Source organism: Bombyx mori, chromosome 18, assembly GCF_030269925.1.
Source record: "Bombyx mori chromosome 18, ASM3026992v2".
Classification (NCBI taxonomy): Eukaryota; Metazoa; Arthropoda; class Insecta; order Lepidoptera; family Bombycidae; genus Bombyx; species Bombyx mori.
The window spans coordinates 6,850,206-6,872,247 of record NC_085124.1 but is presented as its reverse complement, the minus strand read 5'-3'; the positions used below and the strand labels follow the sequence as shown (position 1 = coordinate 6,872,247).

Genomic DNA, 22,042 nt, shown 5'->3' with positions numbered 1-22,042 from the left:
ACTAAAACCTTGGTTTTTATTGTAGCACCGTGACTGACATTGGATTAACCTTGACGTTATTGCTAATCAATAATCTTTTGTGTTTGTGGACCTGTTTATTATAGAAACTTTGCATGTTTAGTTACCAAAGTATATTATTAAATATTATATACCGTGGGTTTTCGGTTAAGAATTTAACGATTGAAATATTGAAATCACCATTTAAATAAATATTTATGCTGCAAAATTCGCGGAATATATTTACTAAAATGCGTTATATTTGCAAAATTCCGGAATATAATTGCGAATGTTATCTGCAAAAATGTTTGGCAATAAATCCACTTCACATTGTAATTTAAATACAGCGGACTAGATCACAAAACGAAAAAAGTGTACATGAAACATCTATAATTATATGAATATCTTCAGTTTGAAGACCAAAAATTTGGTTTGTTTATTCAATGTTCATCAGAATATTTTAAAAGTGATCTCACGAATCTACCACATTTTTCCTGAATGCATTAGCTTTTGACATGTAGACACAATACACAAATTGTTCTGTGTTACATAATGGAATGGAACAGAAGGAAATAACTTCGAAATAAGGACGGCAGTCTCATACATTCCGTGCACGAAGGCCGGATACAGAGCTTTGGAGTTCAACAACTCATGTTTGAATCCCATATTTCCTTTTTGCGTACGTAGAATTTTAAATCGGTCGCTTTAAATTTTAATAATATTGTGTGTAAAATTAAATATGGGTCAGTGAAACTTTAAACCAAATCGATATGTGTAAAAATTAAGATCAAATAATAAATTATTAATCTGTATACATAGTTGAACTGTATTCGAATGTACCAAATATTCTTAGTTAATTTTGAATAATATTGAAATATTAATAATAATTTTATTATAACAATAATACAATATGGCAGGATGACGTAGTGGGCCCAGAATACGGAGCGCACAGAAATAGATAGGTTTTTTCATTTTATTATAATAATATGTAGTCAAACACCGTCATCTGACCGAAAACTACAATTCCCTACATTATATAAACCAGAGATTATAGAACATACTTATATACGTTTAAATATATACATATATAGATAATAACCAACCAGACAAAGAGCAAGCACACCTGTTATTCAAAGAATTGCTTGCCCAATGAGAGAATCGAACCGAAAACCCTGGGTCCAGCAGGAACTACTACATATTTGTATGATCATTTTTTTGTTTCTATTCACAGTACTTTTCAATTTCTTATATATTGTGACTTTTTTGGTGTCGGAAACTATCTAAGGCACTAATTAAGTATCTCTACCGTCGCTCGTCCTCGTAAGATATACCAACAGTCATGCCGCTCTGACTACAGCAACCCTCTATAATCGAGGTTTAATGTTAAACTCCTTTATTGACTAAATTACGTATTTATTTTCTGCGACTAACATTTGGTGGGCTGTATCCCACCTGATGGTGAGTTTTTTTTTATTTTTTTATTGCTTACATGAGTGGACGAGCTCACAGCCCACCTGGTGTTAAGTGGTTACTGGAGCCCATAGACATCTACAACGTAAATGCGCCACACACCTTGAGATATAGTTCTAAGGTCTGAGTATAGTCACAACGGCTGCCCCACCCTTCAAACCGAAACGCATTACTGCTTCACGGCAGAAATAGGCGGGGCGGTGGTACCTACCCGTGCGGACTCACAAGAGGTCCTACCACCAGCAATTACGCAAATTATAATTTTGCGGGTTTGATTTTTATTGCACGATGTTATTCCTTCACCGTGGAAGTCAATCGTGAACATTTGTTGAGTACGTATTTCATTAGAAAAATTGGGACCCGCCAGCGAGATTCGAACACCAGTGCATCGCTCGATACGAATGCACCGGACGTCTTATCCTTTAGGCCACGACGACTTCAATAGGCCACGACGACTTCCGTTACCGTCGCCCATGGACTTCAGCAATGCAAGGGGCAGAGCCAAGCCGCTGCCTACCGAAAATTACACCAATGCTCTCATACATGTTTCCAATGTCCAATAACAAAGAATTTCTTAAAACATATTAAAATGATAGCCATTAAGCAAATCGGATGTTAACTGAGACACAAACAAAAAAGATTTCTCATTCATTAATCACTTACCTTATTTTCCTTAATTGCTACAGTACTATCAGTCTTTCCTGTCTTCAATTGGTCAGTTTTTAATAGCGTCTGCTCTGTCATTGTCCTTTCATTGACTAGGATTTCTCTGCTATTTTTCCTTGAATGATTAATAATGTCGGGCTTCGTTGAGCTCATTAAATTACTAGCGTTCTCGTTTGTACAGTTCTCTTTGCCGAATCTTCGATCTTCGTCCAGACGTGATTTATCTTCGGAACTTTTCATTTTGAAACAAGATATCGATTTCTTATCTTTCTTGGCTTCGTCCTTACTAATTGGATCATCTTTATCACTTTTGCGTTCGCTTTTTTTGTGAATCTTGACACTTTCAGTCTTGAGACGTTTCTTCTTAACGTTCCATTTGGTGTTTGTATTTTTAGATCGATTGCTGTCATCGCTACTGCCGACGCTGTCTGAGCAAACCGGGTTAACAAGAATCTTTGTCGATTTTCCTTTACTATCGTTTTCTAATTTCCTTAGGTTCAAACGACTTCCAGAAACGTTAATGAGTAACGGTGATGATGTGTGTGACGGAGAACTATCTTTTGTTTCGTCACTGAGTTGACGGTCTGATTTTTGAAAGAGTTTGATGGATTTCATGGCGCCTGAGTGATTATGTCGTAATTTGCTGGTTTCTAACGGTCCCATGGCAATGGGTGGTCCTTCTTTAAATAGCAACACCTTCTCCATAGGTTGAGAAACACAAGCTAACATTTTATATTACGTCATTTATTTTCTTAGAAACTCTTATCACAATTAGCACTCACATTTTTGGTGTACTTAGATATCTACAGAAACACAATTCTAATTTATAATGACTGGAAACCTTAAGAAATCTATAAGCTTGAACGTAATTAATCATTAGGATTTTAGATTTTTAAACAATTTGAAGAGATTAGAAAAAGTTATTTGAACTATTTTCAAATAAAATACCAAGAGATGTTTCGTGAGAACAGTATGTTTGGTTAGTTATTTATCATAGGATATGTGAATATAATATGTATACATATTTTAACATGATCATCATCATCATCCTCGTCAGCCCAGAGACGTCCACTGCTGGACATCGACTTTCTACATGTAAGACATACATAAGCCACTATATTTAAATCGAGTTACTACTTCTCCGTTCATCTGTAGTAAGTAAAATAAAATGAGAATATTTATTCTCCCACCCAGATTTCCACCCTTGTCCCAATGTTGAGTACCGGCGCTAGGGCAATTTGTAAGCCTTCATGACTTAGCACTACCATTCAACTAATTTTTTGGGTAAGCGATAACCAATTCCATTTAAAAGGCAGGAAGGCCGTTAATCCCATGCGACAAACCTACACATTGTGTCAAGAATTGCGACGGCATTACCATTTACTTTAGGCTTCAGTCACCGTCTAACACTAAGTAAACCAGACTTCGTCTGAACATCTATGGATATTAATTTTTAGAGTTCATGTCATACAGCTAACAAGTAGATCCAACATGCATAATGCAGATAATAAATGGGCACATTTGTATATTTTTAGACAAAAAATACTTTGACTTGCTTTTGAAGCATATAACCGTTAAATAAATTAGCCGACTTTTGTTACAGCTATAGTTTTCTAGATAGCATTAAACAAATCGCACGTATATGGACACTATTTATAGTAAAAGTTCTCGAAATAAAATAAGCCGAAAACTCGCCACAAACATTTGTCCTGAAATCCTTTTCGGATGCGGAGAAAAAGTTTTGAAGCCAGTTACTGTTTTATACCACATATAAAACAGCACATACTACAGAACTGAGCGAAAAGTTGGCGTTTATCGGATTTCGTCTGCGTCGTATGTATAGCTGTTACATAGTAAAGTGAACATTATTACGTTTCAGAAAATTTTGATATATGCTCACCTCTGAAACGTAAATTGCCGAGCAATTTATTACGTCTAAAAGCTCCTTTTGAAAAGTTAAATCGAACAGCGCGTATGTTTAAAATGTTTCGGAATATTGTATTGTAGAATTTAAAATTCATAGTCTCACAAGGAGTTAATTGAAATATACATACGAAATATATATGTGATAAAAACTTTAACATTCCTCAAAAATATTTCTTATAATGAAACATGACCATGATACTATATGATAATCTATATATTAATACCAAATATTAACGCAAAAACTTTGTACCCGTTTTTACGAAAATTGCGCGGACAGAGGAGTACGAAATTTTCCACACTTATAGAGAATATAGAGGAGTGCAGAATGTAAATATTTTTTTTAAATTATGCATAAAAAATAAATTAAATCAACAGAAAAACATTACACTCTCTTGTATATTGTTAGTCTGTGGTCAAATTGAGAGTAGATTAATATTTTTTGTCTTCAATATTATTTGTCATAGTAGATAGCCTTAGCGAAATCTGTGATTATAGAAGTATATAGTCTGTGACCAGTCTAGAACCAATAATAATAATTTCTAACTATACTTTCAAATAATTTCAAATAATTATAGTGGAATTTCGACTACTAGTACAACAAGACTACTAGTACAACAAGACTACTAGTACAACAAGCGGGACAACTAGTATACATAATTACTCTTTCTGTAAGCCTAGAACCTACAAACGATTACGAGATAGAAATTATCTACAATCCGAACAGGCTCTTTCTATAAACAAGCAAATCGATATGACTATGCCTGACCGCAACTATTCTTTGAAAAATATTAGTACGAGACCCGTTTTTGCGGACAGTAACTTGGCAAACAGTAACTTATAACATTGCTAATGCCCGTGAACGGCGTTAATAACTCACAATTAAGCCTTATGTACGTTCGCCTCGCTTCGGTGGCAATAGAAGATGAGCATAATATTTTCACGCTCATCCGTATAATGAAATAAATCATTCATATCTATTCATAAGATAAACAAAAGCATAATTAAAAGTAAATTTACGGTTTAATTTCGCATTTTTTAGTGTTATTATACTATTTCTGACGTTTCGAATAGTTTACAGTTTTCGTAACAGGACGATCAGTCAGTCGTAGTAAATTTTATTTTAATTACGTCTGTCGTGAAAACCGATGAAAACATTAAACTAAAGCAATCTCAATTCAAATAAGTGCTCGGACCAAGTTTTCCTAGTCGCATGTCACGATTCCTAATTTAAGGGAGAGGAGCAGTTTTTGTACCACTATTATTTTTTATTGTTTCCTTATAAGAGTAGTCTGATTTATAAAGGGTAACAATCCAAATATTTTCGTGTATTTCATATATTTTAAAAGTCTGCAAAAACAAAAAAACAATTATTTGAAAAAAGATAGCAAAAAAAGGTTGATCGTTGATAACAAAACGCATTATAAGTTTTTACACACAATACCTATGTTTGCAAAGTTCTAAAAATCTGATAATTAAAATTATATTCGACAATTATATTATCTATCAAATAAATAAAACTATATGAAAAAACATGAAACTTTATCGTGGTACAAATGTCCCATCCGTTCTGACCATTGTCCTTTAATGCATTCGTGATATGCCTTAACATTGTCTATCTTCCCAGAATTATTCTGCGGCCTGTTATGCATTAAAATTATCGTGCTAACGTTCATTAATCTAAGAGTGTATTTTAGCATCACGTTGTTTTTTTTATTGGCAATAAAAGATTATCTGCATACATTTTCGTTTATTACCCTTAGATCTTGTAATTTATGTTTACTCGTACACTATACATATATATATATATATATATACATTATATGTTACTATGAAAATTTATAAAAGTAACGCGAATTTTGGTCGTGAAAATGTTTTAATTAAGACATAAAATAAAATAACAGTTTCGTTGGTTGTGAATTAAATTAGTTGGTTAGATATTAAAGTTCTTCAAACTTGTTAATTATGAGAAAAGACAAAGGCCCTGGTCTGTTGCTTCTGTACATAAATGATACTGTTGAGCTTTGAATGGTCCATTTATACAATAGAAATGAATAGACTTTGATTCTCTCGCTCAAACCTGAACTTCGAATTGTAAGACCAGGAAAACCCCATTAAAATGAATTATTATTCAGATCAGCATTTCAGAGGAAAATTAAAAACTGGCACGATTGTTTGTGAAATAGTGCAGAGCTGCACAATTGAGGGCGTTAATTGTTTTAACTTTCTACAAAATACCTCATTAGATCCTTAATATGCGAATATTCGTGTGATGAACAGATGCGTTTGCCCTCTGTCTGGATGTCTATTATCTATATATGTGTATATTTTAATGTGTTGAGGAGGAAGTGTGAAAGTAGCCCCGGTAATCAACAAATTGAAGAGCGGACGATTAGCGTGGTATGGACATGTGATGCGTAGAGAGAAGATGCATGTGACTAGGAGATGTATGGAAATGGTAGTGTAAGGTAATGTAAGGTAGAGGGGAAGAGGTTGACCGAAGAAGACATGGATGTAGTGTGTGAATGACGATATGAGAGAGAGAGAAGTGAATGTTGAGATGACGGCTGATAGAAGAGAATGGAAGAGAAAAATTAGCTGTGCCGACCCCACCTAGTGGGATAAGGTGGAGAAAAAGAAGAAGAGAAGAGTATATATTTTAACGTGTATAAGTATGTTTATCAATCGTTTGGTACCCATAACACAGGGAATCCTAAATTGGGGCCGAATGACCGTGCGTGATTTTTGGAACGAAGTTCCTTATGGGACGATGTGGAGGGGTACCGTAACCGGGAAAAAACGTCCGTAACGTAAGATTTTTATTAGTAATGCACACAGTGTACGATTTAACTTTGTAATAACGTACAAAAAATAACATATTTTTTTATCATTCATTGACCACGATTTCAGAGCGTTCGTTTGCGCAATACACTAACTCTTATGCAAACAACCGTGAATGAAGTGTACCACAATAAGTGCGCACGTTACCGAATGACCGTGGGCTGTTGCGAAACCTCCGGTTTTCTTATCTTTTTCCCAGTTATAGTTATATACACATAATGTGTATGTGATGTAGTGTACACACGAGCAATAGTAATCATGGATCATCAATTACTGAGATAGAATTCAGCCTCTCTGTTTTACTGTACAAAAAGAATGGTATACCGCAACGACATCAATCATAAAGTTCCGAGCCACACCGGCGGTTAATTGAAAGTTATAGCGAAAGAATAACACAGCTCCTCCCCTTAAAAAGTTCTGTTTTCATTTCCATTTTATAGACTGGAAGTATCTTCGCGAATTGAATCTCAGATTACCGTCCTATTCTTTTCGCGACATTCACAAAAACAAATACTTGAATTGCGAAGGCCTGAAACGCAAATTTAATTTGAGAGAAAATATATATGTATACTTAAGTAGATGTGGTGTTCTTGCGAATGGCCCCGTTTATTTCTTAGTGAAAAATCGGAACTCGCAAAGTATTTCATAATGTTATAAGGTAAGTCGAGCGACCTGCGTACTGTACAATATTTAATCCTAGCTTACTCACGTCTATACTTCACGAACGTATACCACAATATATACATCTCTACTATTGTCGTATTATGAGGTTTTATTCATTTAATTTTATGCAGTCCCTACATAGAACTGATTTGTTTTAATAAAAAAGACACAAGCGCTTTGATTGAAATGCTTGAGTTTTGGATTAAATATCGCAACTTCACCGCTGGGAGTTTGAGGTGATAGACGAGATATGTCGGAGTTGAAGCTACTAAAACACTTTTGCACAAAAAACTGGGTTCAATTCTGTCAAGGACTCAGCCGTCCACTCAGCTCCGATTCAGTGCAGGTATTTCCCGAAACAGTTCTGATCGTTCCGCACCTGTACAAATCCTATAGAGCTCGCCTTCGCTCGCAATTCACCTAACCAGAACCAGGCTTACCATAGTTTCTCGACCATGCACCTCGTACAAACCAGCGAGTTGGGACTTTCTGGCAACCGGAGGACACTAAGATGGAGATACACCACCACGGGGCTCGTAAGACGGCTCAGTTCTGGTAATCAGCCTCAACCTTTATTTTTATTGCTTACGTGGACGAGCTCACAGCTCACCTGTTGGTTAAGTGGTTACTGGAGCCCATAGACACCTACAACGTAAATACGCCACCCACCTTGAGATATAAGTTCTAAGGTCTCAGTGTAGTTACAACGGCTGCCCCACCCTTCAAACCGAAACGCATTACTGCTTCACGGCAGAAATAGGCAGGGTGGTGGTATCCAACCGCGCGGACTCACAAGAGGTCCTACCAGTAAAAAAGTGGTTCTATGTTTTTTTTAAAATATTCTCAAACGATAAGTTTTTGTTTTTTCTGAGCTTATTAATATCATAAATCTATTAAAATTAAATAAAATCCAACGAGTAAAATATCAGTAAAAAAATCCTCCAAAATTTAAAATTAATCTGATAACAATCCAATTGGATTTTCGTATAGCCTGAGATAATCGTCTATTTAAGGGTGTACCGTACGTGCAGATGGCACTGAAGTGTGTTCGTGAAATACAGAGGGCGCTGCCATCGATCCTCACCCAATTAGAGCGAGATTTAATTATCGCGCCCGCATTGAGCCGCTCAGTGTCGAATGTGAATCCACCTTTACGTAGGGATCCGTAATTTATTAATTTCAAGAAGGTGTAATATCGTTAACATAGAAGCAAGGTTATTTAAATTACAAATATTTCGGCGATAGCGCTGAGGTTATTAATTTAAAAATCAAAATTTAAATTCTCATTCAATGTTAACAAGAACATCAGTATTTTTCGGTTTAATTCGTAAATATATTATCATTTAAATAGGTATACCAAAGGTAAAAAAAAATTCAAGGCAAAAAATACCTTTTTTCATGACTTTGCTAGTTATTTGAAATACTGTTTCGCCACTTAGAAGAATCGGCCAGAAACACTTAACGAAATATATATGTACACTTAATACGGTTCACAAAACAATTTAAATTATTAGCACGTCTTAGAATACAAGTTCCTACTTAGAATGAAAAACCAATGCTCCTTGGTTTGCGCCAACGATTTAAAAAGACCACAAAATATTATATATTGATACATTCAAACATTCTATCACAGTATCTGATGAAGAAAAACATCTGTATGTACTAGACAACTAAATCGTAAAATAAATACTACAACATAACACAGCAGTAGTGTCAATTATATAAATGTGGAACGAAGGTCCACTCCAACCGATTTTTTAATGTCCCTGAGACAAATACAGATTGAAGATAGAGACAGACAATAGAATAAATATTCTATGACGTCACGGACTCTGCTATCACCTACCCTTATGTTCATTTATAAAATAACACAGGTAGAACGTTACAACTAATTTCAATGCGGTTTTCACGAAAACATTTTTAATGGCCTTTGTGTTATTCAAACATCTAATATAACATATAATAATTGATAAATAAGACAAGCACAGCGGAAAACTACATTAATAAGGGGTATCAGTAGTACTAAATTAGTAAGCTTTTTTATTTATTACTTTATCCCTCAAACACTAAGCTAGTCAATGGAAATTTAATCAAATTCAAACACGTGTATACGAGTGACAAGCTGTAACATAGTCAAACGATGTCCTATCTCGTACAATTATTAAATCAAACATCTTCAATGGTGATTTAATATTCATAGGCTATGATAATACGTTAACTATTCATCAGGGGTATTGTGTTTCGGGATTGGAACAAATCTGAATCTATTTTGATAAATTTACGCGCATCAAGATTTATAGATATGTATATTTTTTAAGTAAAACTATAAATTGATTTTAAATAGTATACGAGTGTGTATATCAAATAAATAATAAAATTTTGTAAATGTTGAGTTAGTAAATAATTCAATTTGTCAAAAAAGTACAATTTTTTTGCTTTCCAACACAAGAAATGATCTTCGACAAAAGAAACAAGCCCAGACTAAGAAAAAAACGAACTTCGTCACTGTCAACTTAAATTAAATCAGAAACAGCGAAACAGACAGTAGTGTATATGTACATGAAGATACAGTCGATTCCTTATATGCATAAAAAAGTATTTGAATCCTTAATGTAAGATCGCAAACAAATCGAGAGAACGTAATCAAAAACTATGCACATTTCTATAATACTTTGACTATATAAGTAAGTTTTTTTATTGAATTTGTAAACAGAGGGCCACGATGGAGAGTGGTCACCGTCGTTTATAGACACCAACAATACCAAGGGCATAGACAAGCCTACTACTGAGGATCTTCCTCAAGCCAAGTTTGAAGAAGAATATATCAAAGATGTCAAAAAAATTAAATTCCAAAAGCCGCACAGTAAATAACAAAATATTTTTCTGGAAACGCACTATGAACGCACTGCGTTCTAAGTATAATATCATATTTGAGTTCGGATTAATTAAATTCCACTGATGGGCAATGCGGTGCTAAGCAGGAGATGACTGAATCATTACATACAATTCCTCAGAGTACTCACTATGGAACATATTATGTTATCAAAAACAGAGAGCTAGAATTCCACGGACCCAGTTTCAAATTTTGGTCATGTTACAGTAACATATACATATAACAAATTATTTAAATTATATAACGTTTGATTATCTCTTTCGAAATTCAACTTAATAATTCACTTTGCACGTAAAACGATATCGAGCTATCCCAGGATAATCCTAGGGCAATTAAGCCCAAATAATCTAATAGAAAACGGCCTTAGTTTTAAACTGCCGTAAATCAATTTAGCAATGGCCCGATCTAATAGCATTAAGAGGCCAAGTCAAAGGGAAGATATCATTTTATACCAAAAAAGAATTAATTTTTCTGGCCAGCATCGCCTACGCAAATCTTCAGTTATTCGTAAAAAAATATTGACAACGTCGTGTAATTCAGTTTTTACAGTTTTCTTTCTAAATATATAGCAGATACTTATTACTTCGATCAGACCTTCAATCTGAGCGGCCAGTCGTCTATCGCAGCACGAACGAGGTCCATGTCAATATCGGCGGCTGCCTTAATCAAGGATGTCTTGAGTGACTCCAAATTAGGATGAGGCTTTGAGCACGCCTTTTCCTCCAAGTGTTGCCATATCTTGTAATCTAACGGATTCAAATCTGGACTGGAGGAGGGCCAGTCTTCGTGCCGGATGAAGTCGATTTCACGCGCCGCCAGCCAGTCTTGTGTGCTCTTCGCTCTATGAGCTGGCGCCGAATCTTGTTGGAATACCCAGTGCCTGTTATTGAACATGGTATGAGAAACAGGTTCCACAAGGTTCGTCAGGACTGTATTTTGATACACAACTGCATTCGTTTTTACACTTTTCTCACAAAAATGTACCTCTGTTAAGCCCCAATAAGAAACTCCCAACCATACCATGAGCGAGGATGGAAAATGACCTCGTTGGACATGCGGAATACGGTTGCTCGCTTCTTCACTACTGTGTGCATACACCTTATTATTTTGTTTGTTGTAGCTCTCTTCTACAGTAAAAATTTTTTCATCCGAAAAAAGAATTTCCCGATATTTTTTCCCGCGTACCGCTTCAACAAAGCGCGGCATCTCTTCAGTCTCAGGTCCATTAGACGAGCATTCAAATGATGTCCTGTTTTTCTTCGATATGCCCGAAGCCCTAAGTCTTCATTTAACACCCTTTTCACCGTGGTTCTGCTTAACCCCATCTGAAGGGCCAACAGTTTCTGCTTACGTTTGGGATTTCTTTGAATTCGCGCCTTCACAGCTTTTATCACTGCTGGAGTCCTAACAGACCGAGGGCGACCCCTTCTTGACCTGTCATCTACACTAGAGTCTTATTGTATCGTTTGATGGTACGATAAACGAATCTTTTGGTTATATTAAAAATTTTCAGTATGTTAAAAATTTGAATTGGCGCGTAACCGCAACGATGCAACGCAATAACTGCAACACGGTCTTTTTTAAGCGTCCACTCCACATTTAAAAATGAGTAAAATTCTAAAAGTATACATTTTTATTTTCATGAACAATTCGAAATTCGAATTCAATAAACTTTTTTGTGGCCAGCATCCTAAAAGAAAAGTTTTTACTGTGTGACAATACTTATGACCTGACTAGTTAATTTTAAAACAATAAATAAAAAAGGGTTCTTTTTAAAACGCCGAAACACAAATTTATCTTCACTAAACAAGGTAACATCAATAAAAATAATTATTTATTTCATTATACTATATAGCTGGCTGGTTCGAGAAAATAAATCTGAGATGTAACAGCAGAATGTTTACTCAAGTTTACCCCCTCACATTTACGACTTCTGAAAGAAAGGAAACTCGTTCGAGTGTACAATAAATAAATTTATCGTAGGTGGTTACATACGCGTGTAAATATCATGAAAGGTTACGATTTGTTTCACTATTTTCCCTTTTTCAAGTTCTTTTCGTGTAGTAATTGGGTGCCTGTTTAAAAAAAACAGCTACGGCATATTTATGGGAAACTTCGAAGCAAAGCCAAATAGTTATCTCTTCAAAATCTATATGTTTTTTTTTTATTGCTTAGATGTGTGGACGAGCTCACAGCCCACCTGGTGTTAAGTGGTTACTGGAGCCCATAGACATCTACAACGTAAATGCGCCACGCACCTTGTGATATAGTTCTGAGGTCTCAGTATAGTCACAACGGCTGCCCCACCCTTCAAACCGAAACGCATTACTGCTTCACGGCAGAAATAGGCAGGGTGGTGGTACCCACCCGCGCGGACTCACAAGAGGTCCTACCACCAGTAATTACGCAAATTATAATTTTGCGGGTTTCATTTTTATTACACGATGTTATTTCTTCACCGTGGAAGTCAATCGTGAACATTTGTCGTATTTCATTAGAAAATTTGGTAGCCGCCTGCGGGATTCGAACATCGGTGCATCGCTACATACGAATGCACCGGACGTCTTATCCTTTAGGCCACGACGACTTCACTTGTAGCATACAAATTCTAAATAAATTCAATTTAAGCATTTGAAGTATTTTATAAAATATTAATTGAATGATTAACTTACAGCATTAATTAAGTTATTGTAGGTATATCAGTGGTACTACCTAGTACTAAAATGTAGTTTTATTTTTATTTTCCGAGCCAAATTTAACTCCGCTTTAAAATACAGAATAAAATTGAGTAGGCATTTCGATTGTTCACAAAACCCTCGATCAACCTCACTTATAAAAACGCAACACACTTCCAAAACCTAACCACGAGAACTGTTACATATTAAATGGAAGCATTAACAAGCTTACGCAATCTATGTAGATAAGCAACAATTTCAAGCCATTGATGGGATCGCGAAATGAAACTGTTTGGGTCGTGGGCGGATGTCGGGTTACCTGTTGGATGCGAACATTAATGGCCCCTTTTGATCCGCTCATACTGCTGTGTAAAGTTTTAGTATAATAGTCGAGACTCAGTAACTTACACCGCTCTGCGCACACACGACGTATCAAGCTTCGCGTGAGAGTGAATAATTTTTGGAGACATTCTAAGGTGAATACTGAAATAAACTAACACAACATCCTGCCTATATCTCCTGCGAAAGAATTTATAGGTTAAGTTTTTTTTTTTTTTTTTAGATGGGTGGACGAGCTCACAGCCCACCTGGTGTTAAGTGGTTATTGGAGCCCATAGACATTTATAACGTAAAGGCGCACCCACCTTGAGATATAAGTTCTAAGATCTCAGCATAGTTACAACGGCTGCCCTACCCTTCAAATCGAAACGCATTACTGCTTCACGGCAGAAATAGGCAGGGTGGTGGTGGTACCTACCCGTGCAGACTCACCATAGGTCTTACCACCAGTAATTACGCAAATTATAATTTTGCGGGTTTGATTTTTATTATACCATGTTATTTCTTTACCGAGTATTGAAATTCAAACGGAATAATCTGGTAATAATATCAGTGTCTTCTTATGGATAGATGATAGGACATATATAACAGGGTAACAAAATCTGACTTCACAATGTCAAAGAAGAATGCTGTGAAAATTAATTGCTTTTAATTTGTAACAGCGTTGTGTCAGCGTTACCTTTATATAACTCTTCTGTTTACTTCATAATAAAGGAAACTCATAATTAACGTTTAGTATTCGAATTGCTCGTGTGTTTTTTTTACGAGCGCTACTTGGAATTCTTTAAATGTTTATTTTTATAACGGCGCCTACCTACCCGCGCGGACTCACAAGAGGTCCTACCACCAGTAAAAAAAAACACCAGGTTTAAAGGTTTGAGGTGGGATAGCCATTACATAATGCAATTGAGACTTCAACTTCATGTTTTAATAAGGATGAACACCAGACGAACTGTATGCTCGACTGCCTAACTATAACAATAAAAAGATAAACAAATCTGTAATATGTATATTGTACTGTATTTTTATTCGTTCACTAGGACAAGTTTCCATATATTAAACCAATTAAATTGTTTTATCAGTGTAATAGAAATATTATTTCATTTTATAATTTAGCATATTACACTATTACACGTTGCAGACTTTACACGATAATATTTACATTTTCTTCTAAAGGGATGTTTACTACATTTTACTACACAAATGATCATGTAAATAAAAATCTTTGGGTATATATGTAAATATAATGTAAAGAGAATTCAATCTCCATATGGAGGTGTTGATTCTCGTATCTCAAAGTCACTTTGCTCCAATATAGTCTGGGAGGTGAACATTGTTCTTTCTGTTGTGACTAGTATTATGGTTTGTTTGTCCAAATAAAGTTTATGATTTTAAAATAATATCATTTTTCTTAATTTTCAGACAAAAATTGAATACGAATTGTACTTTTAAGCATAAAACAATAATTGGAAATCCATTCAATCATCACTATTTGCATACAGCTCAACATCTAGCATAAAAGCATTCAGCTGTATGCGAAATGTCTTTTTATGTTTTTCTTTTTACATTTGGACAAATCTAACCATTTGACATTTGATTTATTTTATTAGTGTAAAGCGGTCCATTATGTAGGTATGTAGATTATAAAATAGAGGGAAAAAGGCCTAGGGGTAGAGGTCCCAAACGATGGTCGGACCAAATAGCGGAGGAACTGGGGATACCTATCAGCGACGCACTCCACCGGGCTGCAGGGCGGGATCGATGGAGACAGTTGGTTGACGAAATCGGACGGAGTCACGATCCTCAGCAGTGAGGGAGCGATCGAAGAGAGAGAGATGTATGTAGATTATAAAAATATTGAAATCAAATTCGTGCTACCTCTTCACCTATGATTGTCATGGCAAATATACGAGTTCAAGGCGGACTCATTCGGCTCTTTATGTAAATCCAATAGATAGATAGGTTCTATTGCTGCTCACGGGCAATGTCAGAGAGAAGACATAAAGGGAAAGTCATATTCGCAATCTTTGTTATTGTCTCATTTGAATTGTAATATTGATGTTGCTGATGATACTACGATTGTACAAATATTGAAATGTAATTTATTATTAAGACTGTCAGCACAAAAGTGGCCTAACCCACAATTTTTCATATTCGTGCTTATGTATTACATTATTTAAAACATAATAAATTTTGATACAAAACTGGCCTATACCTAGTTTCAACCATAGATAACAGATGGTTTTGTAAGCATTATTTTTGCGCGTATTGTTTTTGCCTGCGGAGCAGTGTAAAAGTAAATTCAAGCCCTGGTTATCTTCATACTACTAACTACGGTAAGCTAAAAAGCTAAAGACTAGCTAAAGTTTAAGTTTAATCTGTTTTGTGTTAATTGAATCAAGAAATAAATAAAACTACGCTGTACATGAACTTTTTTCAAAACCATCGTCCGCCGAAAGACAGGATATACTTTTGGACATCGGACTTCCCCAAGCTTTTTCATAACGACCGGTGCTGTGTTTGTCCACAGCAGTTTGTACCTACTTTAAAAATAGGTAACTACGTTTATAATCGTACAATGGTTTTACGGCAAAAAAGGTCGGTGGCGGTACCGTTACTTGCAACATGCCCTACGTGGTTTATTTCAATAGCAATGTACATACATACATTGTTTATAGATGGCTAGCCGTGAGCATTCGTGAGGAAATTTTACGTTGTTTACATAACTAATAGCGCGTGTCCGGTCTCAAAACTGCAACCATATGAATGAGGAGCACATGTGATGCCGTTAAGGCCACGAATATAATAATCTAATTAAATTATTTTTCCCTCGTATTGTTCGAAAATATTAACAATCACACGGCGTAGTATATCAACAGGGAATGAAGTCAATATAGTTACACAGACTTAGATAATTTAACTTTGATTTATTTTTTTGATTTTGAAGTCGTCGTGGCCTAAGAGATAAGACGTCCGGTGCATTCGTGTTGAGCGATGCACCTGTGTTCGAATCCCAGGCGGGTACCAATTTTTCTAATGAAATACGTACTCAACAAATGTTCACGATTGACTTCTACGATGAAGGAATAACATCGTGTAATAAAAGTGAAACCCGCAAAATTATAATTTGCATAATTACTGGTGGTAGAACCTCTTATGAGTCAGCGCGGGTAGGTACCACCATCTTACCCATTTCTGCCGCGAAAAAAGCGTTTCGGTTTGAAGGGTGAGGCAGCCGTTATGCTACTAAACTAAGACTTGGAACTCATGTCGCACGGTGGACAGTGACATTTACGTTGTTAACGTCTATGAGCTCTCACTTAACATAAAGTGGGCTGTGAACTCGTCCAGAAACCTAAGCAATAGAACAAATATGTTAAAATACATAATGTTAGTATTAGTTCGGTATATGTTAAGTTGTAAACAAATTTTACGAAATATTCACTAAGGTAGATTACTGGTAAAATTATTATTAACATCATAAAAAAGGTAATTCACGAGGTTACAGGCGATAAAATGTGATTTATCCTTAGTATAAATTGATATAAATCTTTATATTGATGTAAGTCTCATAGATATGTATATTTAACAAAAAACTTTTTGTAGATAAATTTACATACAAACACATGCAGCAATTAGGTAAAATTTCAGACGCATTTTTTTCTAATAGTATTTATTGAAATGGACCAATACTCTATCAAAAAAAAACTCCAATGGTCGGTCTATACCACCATCAATTCATATGTCAAGTGTTAACATGTGGTCACAACATGAATGAGCTCTCTGGGAGTTGCTTTGGGAATACCAATTCCAGAGTGAATACAAAATTTGAGTATGAGTAAAAATTTGAGTATCAAATTAAATCTGTCGTATTTTTTGGCCAGAAACGAAGTTGTTTTATAGCTGTAAACATTCGAAATTCAATTTAAAACATTTTATGACGGCGTCTCTACAAATTTTAAGGGAGCTTTAAAAAAAATTATGAACCAAATAACACGAAAACGACCACTGTAAACTTTTGCTCTTAAAGTCAATGTAACAAACTTATAATGTAACGATGAAATTACAGGGTATATTTGGAGCAAAATTAAGATTTCCAGTCATTACAAACTCACGTAAAATCCAAAAGAAAAAATGTCCTAGGAAAATAAAACTTCACTAAAATGTAACGCGGATGTATCGTGAGGGGCCGTAATGCGGCATACCGGATGAGCACGCACCCACCCCCTAGCGTAGGCTTCGAGCTACTGAACTGGCTGTCACGTCGGCGACCGACTACAGAGTGAAACCGACCACCCCCCGGCGAAACCCCTCGACACCTCATTCCAAAAATGCACACATAAAAAAATTCTCTCGAGAAAGAATGCCAAGTGTTGCACGCTATATAATTACTCTGCGAAGTACTTTTAGCTTTTGTTAAACAACAATTCCGAACGAATAGGAATGCGGTACCTGCTGTATTAATTAATGTCAAAACTACGGCTATTTTAAAAAAAACCTAGGTAGTGAGCACAGTGTGTCAACAAGATTAGTTTTCAAGTTAGAAGATTTTTTTCTATTCCTGGAATTATTTAGACAGGACGTATGGAAATTTATAAGTTTAAATTCTGGCGTCGGATCTGAGTGACAGTCGGGTCGGAATTCGCTGAGTCAAATATTTACTGTACAAAAGAGGTTAAAACTTTGACATGCGCTGCAGTCTGCACATTCATTAAAAGTTTAAAAACAGGTCATGTGCTTAGAAATTATATTAATTCTTCAATATTTTAAAAATGTTAATCTCTATGTAAATTAATTACCTTAATAGTGCTCATCTGGCTCAACTGATATTCGGATGAAACTGTGCAATTTGTTCAACTTATGACTGTACACTGAATGCATTTGATGCGGGCAAAGGATGTTTAGACTATTCTTTGAATAATACCAGCCGTTGAAAAGTTGAAATTTGTTTGTTTGGACTTTTATTCACAACACGAATGGTTATGATTTAATGTCCGATTGTGTCCAAAGCATATGTTTTCTGAATGTTTGATCTTCTTACGTGTAATCAGGAGAACACATGGGTGAATGAAGTAGATAAACTACAAACGAAATCAATAGATCGGTTACTGGTTACCTTCAACGTAGACTGTAAAGGCTGTTCCATTTTGTGCAACTCTGAACGGACGACACGGCAAAGAACCCACATCTGGTCGTAAATCAGACACTTCGCGGTGAAGGAATAACCGAAATCGCAACCTTAGCTCGTAAAAGAAAAGGTTGAAATTTTCATGAATGACAAAATACTTTGTATTTCCAAGCTCAAGAATGCTATTGAAATAAAGGTGCTCCCAGATAAGGCCTTTATCGATGCATAAAGTATGTTATTATGAAGTCTCTCGGTCGCCCTGAAGACACGTTATGCGAAAAGGAGAAAGCCTTTATCATTGAGGTATTTGCGGTATCTGTATATTTGCACCTGTCGTAAATTTGACCTTTACCGAGCCCCGCAAGTTTTAAACGAAGCACCGTGTGTACAGATTATGCTAACGAAGTGTACAATAACTTCATTGTTATTACAACATCTGAATAAATTATAAAATTTGCTACGTTACCTCTTTGAGAACCCAGCAAAATTAATTACCTAATAAGGATTGAAGGTATTTACTAAATTGTGTGTCTAATATTTAGTGTCAGCAAACAATTTAGCATAGGGTTTGTAATAAATTTCTAGACCATTCAACTTGATATAAATGCTACTATATCTTATCTTATCTTATACCTTTAAACGAGCAATTCTTGTCTTATACCTTTAAGCGAGCAATTCTTGTATATTAATATAATTATGTATGTATATGTATATAATCTGAATCTCGGAAACGGCTCCAACAATTTTTATAAAATTTAGTATACAGGGGATTTCGGGGGCGATAAATCGATCTAGCTACAATTTATTTTCAGAAAATGTTGTTTTATTCGTGTTTTCAATAATGAAATCTTCCCGACATCGATTGGTGAATAATAATACTATTTTTCTTAATTGAGGGCAACTAACCGCTTTAAAGACACAACAAGATGGCGTTATCAAAAAAAAAACAAGCAAAGCTCGGTCATCATCTAGTTAAAATTATTGTAGTAAACAGTAATGAGTGTTATTACAACATCTGAATAAATTATAAAATTTGCTACGTTACCTCTTTGAGAACCCAGCACATTTAATGACTAATAAGGATTGAAGGTATTTACTAAATTGTGTGTCTAATATTTAGTGTCAGCAAACAAATTTAGCATAGGGTTTGTAATAAATTTCTAGACCATTCAACTTGATATAAATGCTACTATCTTAAAATTATTATAGTAAACAGTAATGAATGATTCAGTATTGTAAAACCATCCTGAAATGGTATTTAATGAATCTAGAAGTTTAAAGCTATATAATTCGAGGGCCCTTTGTGAAAACTATTTATCACTCAATATTACTGCTCATGCTCCGTCGTGATGAACAGTTTTGCAAACAATTGCTTGGAAACACTTTTTTTATTTATTCCTTAGATGGGTGGACGGGTGGCCCATCTGGTGTTAAGTGGTTACCGGAGCTCATAGACATCTACAGCGTAAATACCGCCACCCACTTTGCGACATGAGTTCTAAGTTTTCATTGACATAGTTAGAGCTTGCTAGCTTTTTTGAAAAGCATAAAGGGTCGTTTATTCAGATCCATGATGGAAATACAAACTACTAAAAAATAGACCATAGATTTGATTTCTTGATTTTACTGTTAATTAAATATTTAGGTAGAACTTGCAAGCAAATGCACGTGTGTGTAAGCAAATTGATCGAATTTTATATTACATTATTGATTAACAAATTGATCCTGATCAAATCTGTGAAATACTTTGTAGATGGTAGTCACAACCAAACAAGAAGTGGAAAAATTTGTAGAAACACTATCTAAATGAAAATAGACCTAAGATATTGTTGGTTTCTTCTTTGGAGGAAGAAAAATGGACACCCAGACTAAGACTAAATAAATAATAAAATACGGTATTTAGTAAGCTATTCATTTTTAACAAATAAAATATCAGTCCGTGACTCAGACAGTGCGTTTCCAGATATCTTTTTTGCCACGTACCATCCGGCTGTGGAATGAGCTCCCCTCCACAGTGTTTCCCGAGCGCTATGACATGTCCATCTTCAAACGAGGCTTAAGCGATAGGCAGCGGCTTGGCTCTACCCTGGCATTGCTGAAGTCCATGGGCGACGGTAATCACTCACAATCAGGTCAGCGGCTTGGCTCTACCCCTGGCATTGCTGAAGTCCATGGGCGACGGTAACCACTCACAATCAGGTGGGCCGTATGCTCGTCTGCCTACAGGGGCAATAAAAAAAATAAAAAAACCGTCAAAGTGCTTACAAATTTGATCACGTTTTTGTCAATACGCCAACATTTTATTGAAGAATTTTGCGCGCGACTCCGTCCGCGTGGAATGGTTACTTGGGCATAACGCTAAATTTTACCCCCACTTCATTTACGTAGAAAGTGAAAATATTTTTGAATTATACAATGTTAAGGAGCTATTTAAACCCCTATAACCTCTAACATTCTTTATTGGTTCTCTACTTGTATTTGCCTTACCATGATGTTATATAGCCTATAAGCCTTCCTCAATAAATGAGTTATCTAACACTGAAAGAATTTTTCAAATCGGATCAGTAGTTCCTGAGATTAGCGTGTTCAAACAAACAAACTCTTCAGCTTTATAATATTAGTATAGATTAATTATTCAAAACAAAGATTTCTTTGTTCACGATTACGAAAAATACAGAAACATAATTGAAAATTACTCTCAAAACGTGGATATCAAATATATCCACACTTAGCGAACTTGACAAGTTATGTTGTTCATGTAGACTCGTGTATCCAGAGTGGCAAGCTGCCAAGAATGTTGCTTGAGCTCACCTAAGCTGTCTAGTATATTGTACGTTCAGTACAACAGAATAAATCTAACAGACGACATATCAGAAGATATTTAATTAGCGTTAACTCTTTTGTCGTTTGGTAATTAAATAACATTTCGGGAAATAAAGAAATGTTTTCCATTTATGCGAACATAAAAGAAACTTTCACTGATATAATAGTCGTTGCTTCAGTTTTTAAATTATGAAACACCTTTTTTGTAGATCAACTACTTTATATAATAATAAATGTACAGAATAGTATAGTGTATTTACAGATCTTAAGGTAAACAATATTTTTAAATATTCAGTAATAATAAATGATATACTTTTATATTCAGAGCTACACACAAAAATGATGATTTTTAAGTTATCTATGTGGCCACCGAAGTCCATAGACATCTACCACATAAATACCACTATCCACATTGAGACATGAGTTCTAAGTCTCCGTTTTTACAGTATAACGGTTGCCCTCGCCCTTTAAACCGAATTACTGCTTCACAGCAGAAATAAGTAGAATCAAATATTGTATATTTCGTTTTAGAGATTGATATCTATTCAAACAATTTTTCCACTATTCAAAGTTTTGAAAGGTCACACAGGCCATGATAAATAATGAACAAGAATTTAATCTAAG

At 35.3% G+C, this 22,042-nt stretch overlaps 1 protein-coding gene across 14 annotated transcripts in view; it reads right to left on the bottom strand.

Moving 5' to 3' along the window:
* LOC101744992 (apoptosis-stimulating of p53 protein 1) overlaps nucleotides 1-22,042 on the bottom strand; it is a 270,821-nt gene that overhangs the window by 80,646 nt on the left and 168,133 nt on the right. For 2 of the 14 annotated variants that reach the window (XM_038017349.2, XM_038017352.2), the window contains exons 1-2: nucleotides 17,583-17,716; nucleotides 2,131-2,936 (exon numbers count right to left, since the gene is read on the bottom strand). The exons of 10 other annotated variants lie outside the window; for them this stretch is intronic. In XM_038017349.2, the coding sequence (XP_037873277.1) occupies nucleotides 2,131-2,862 (732 nt within the window). In that variant the 5' untranslated portion in view covers nucleotides 2,863-2,936; nucleotides 17,583-17,716. Of the gene's footprint in view, nucleotides 1-2,130; nucleotides 2,937-17,582; nucleotides 17,717-22,042 lie in introns of those variants that run through there. 2 more of the 14 variants (XM_038017351.2, XM_062673659.1) reach the window with 2 other exon arrangements.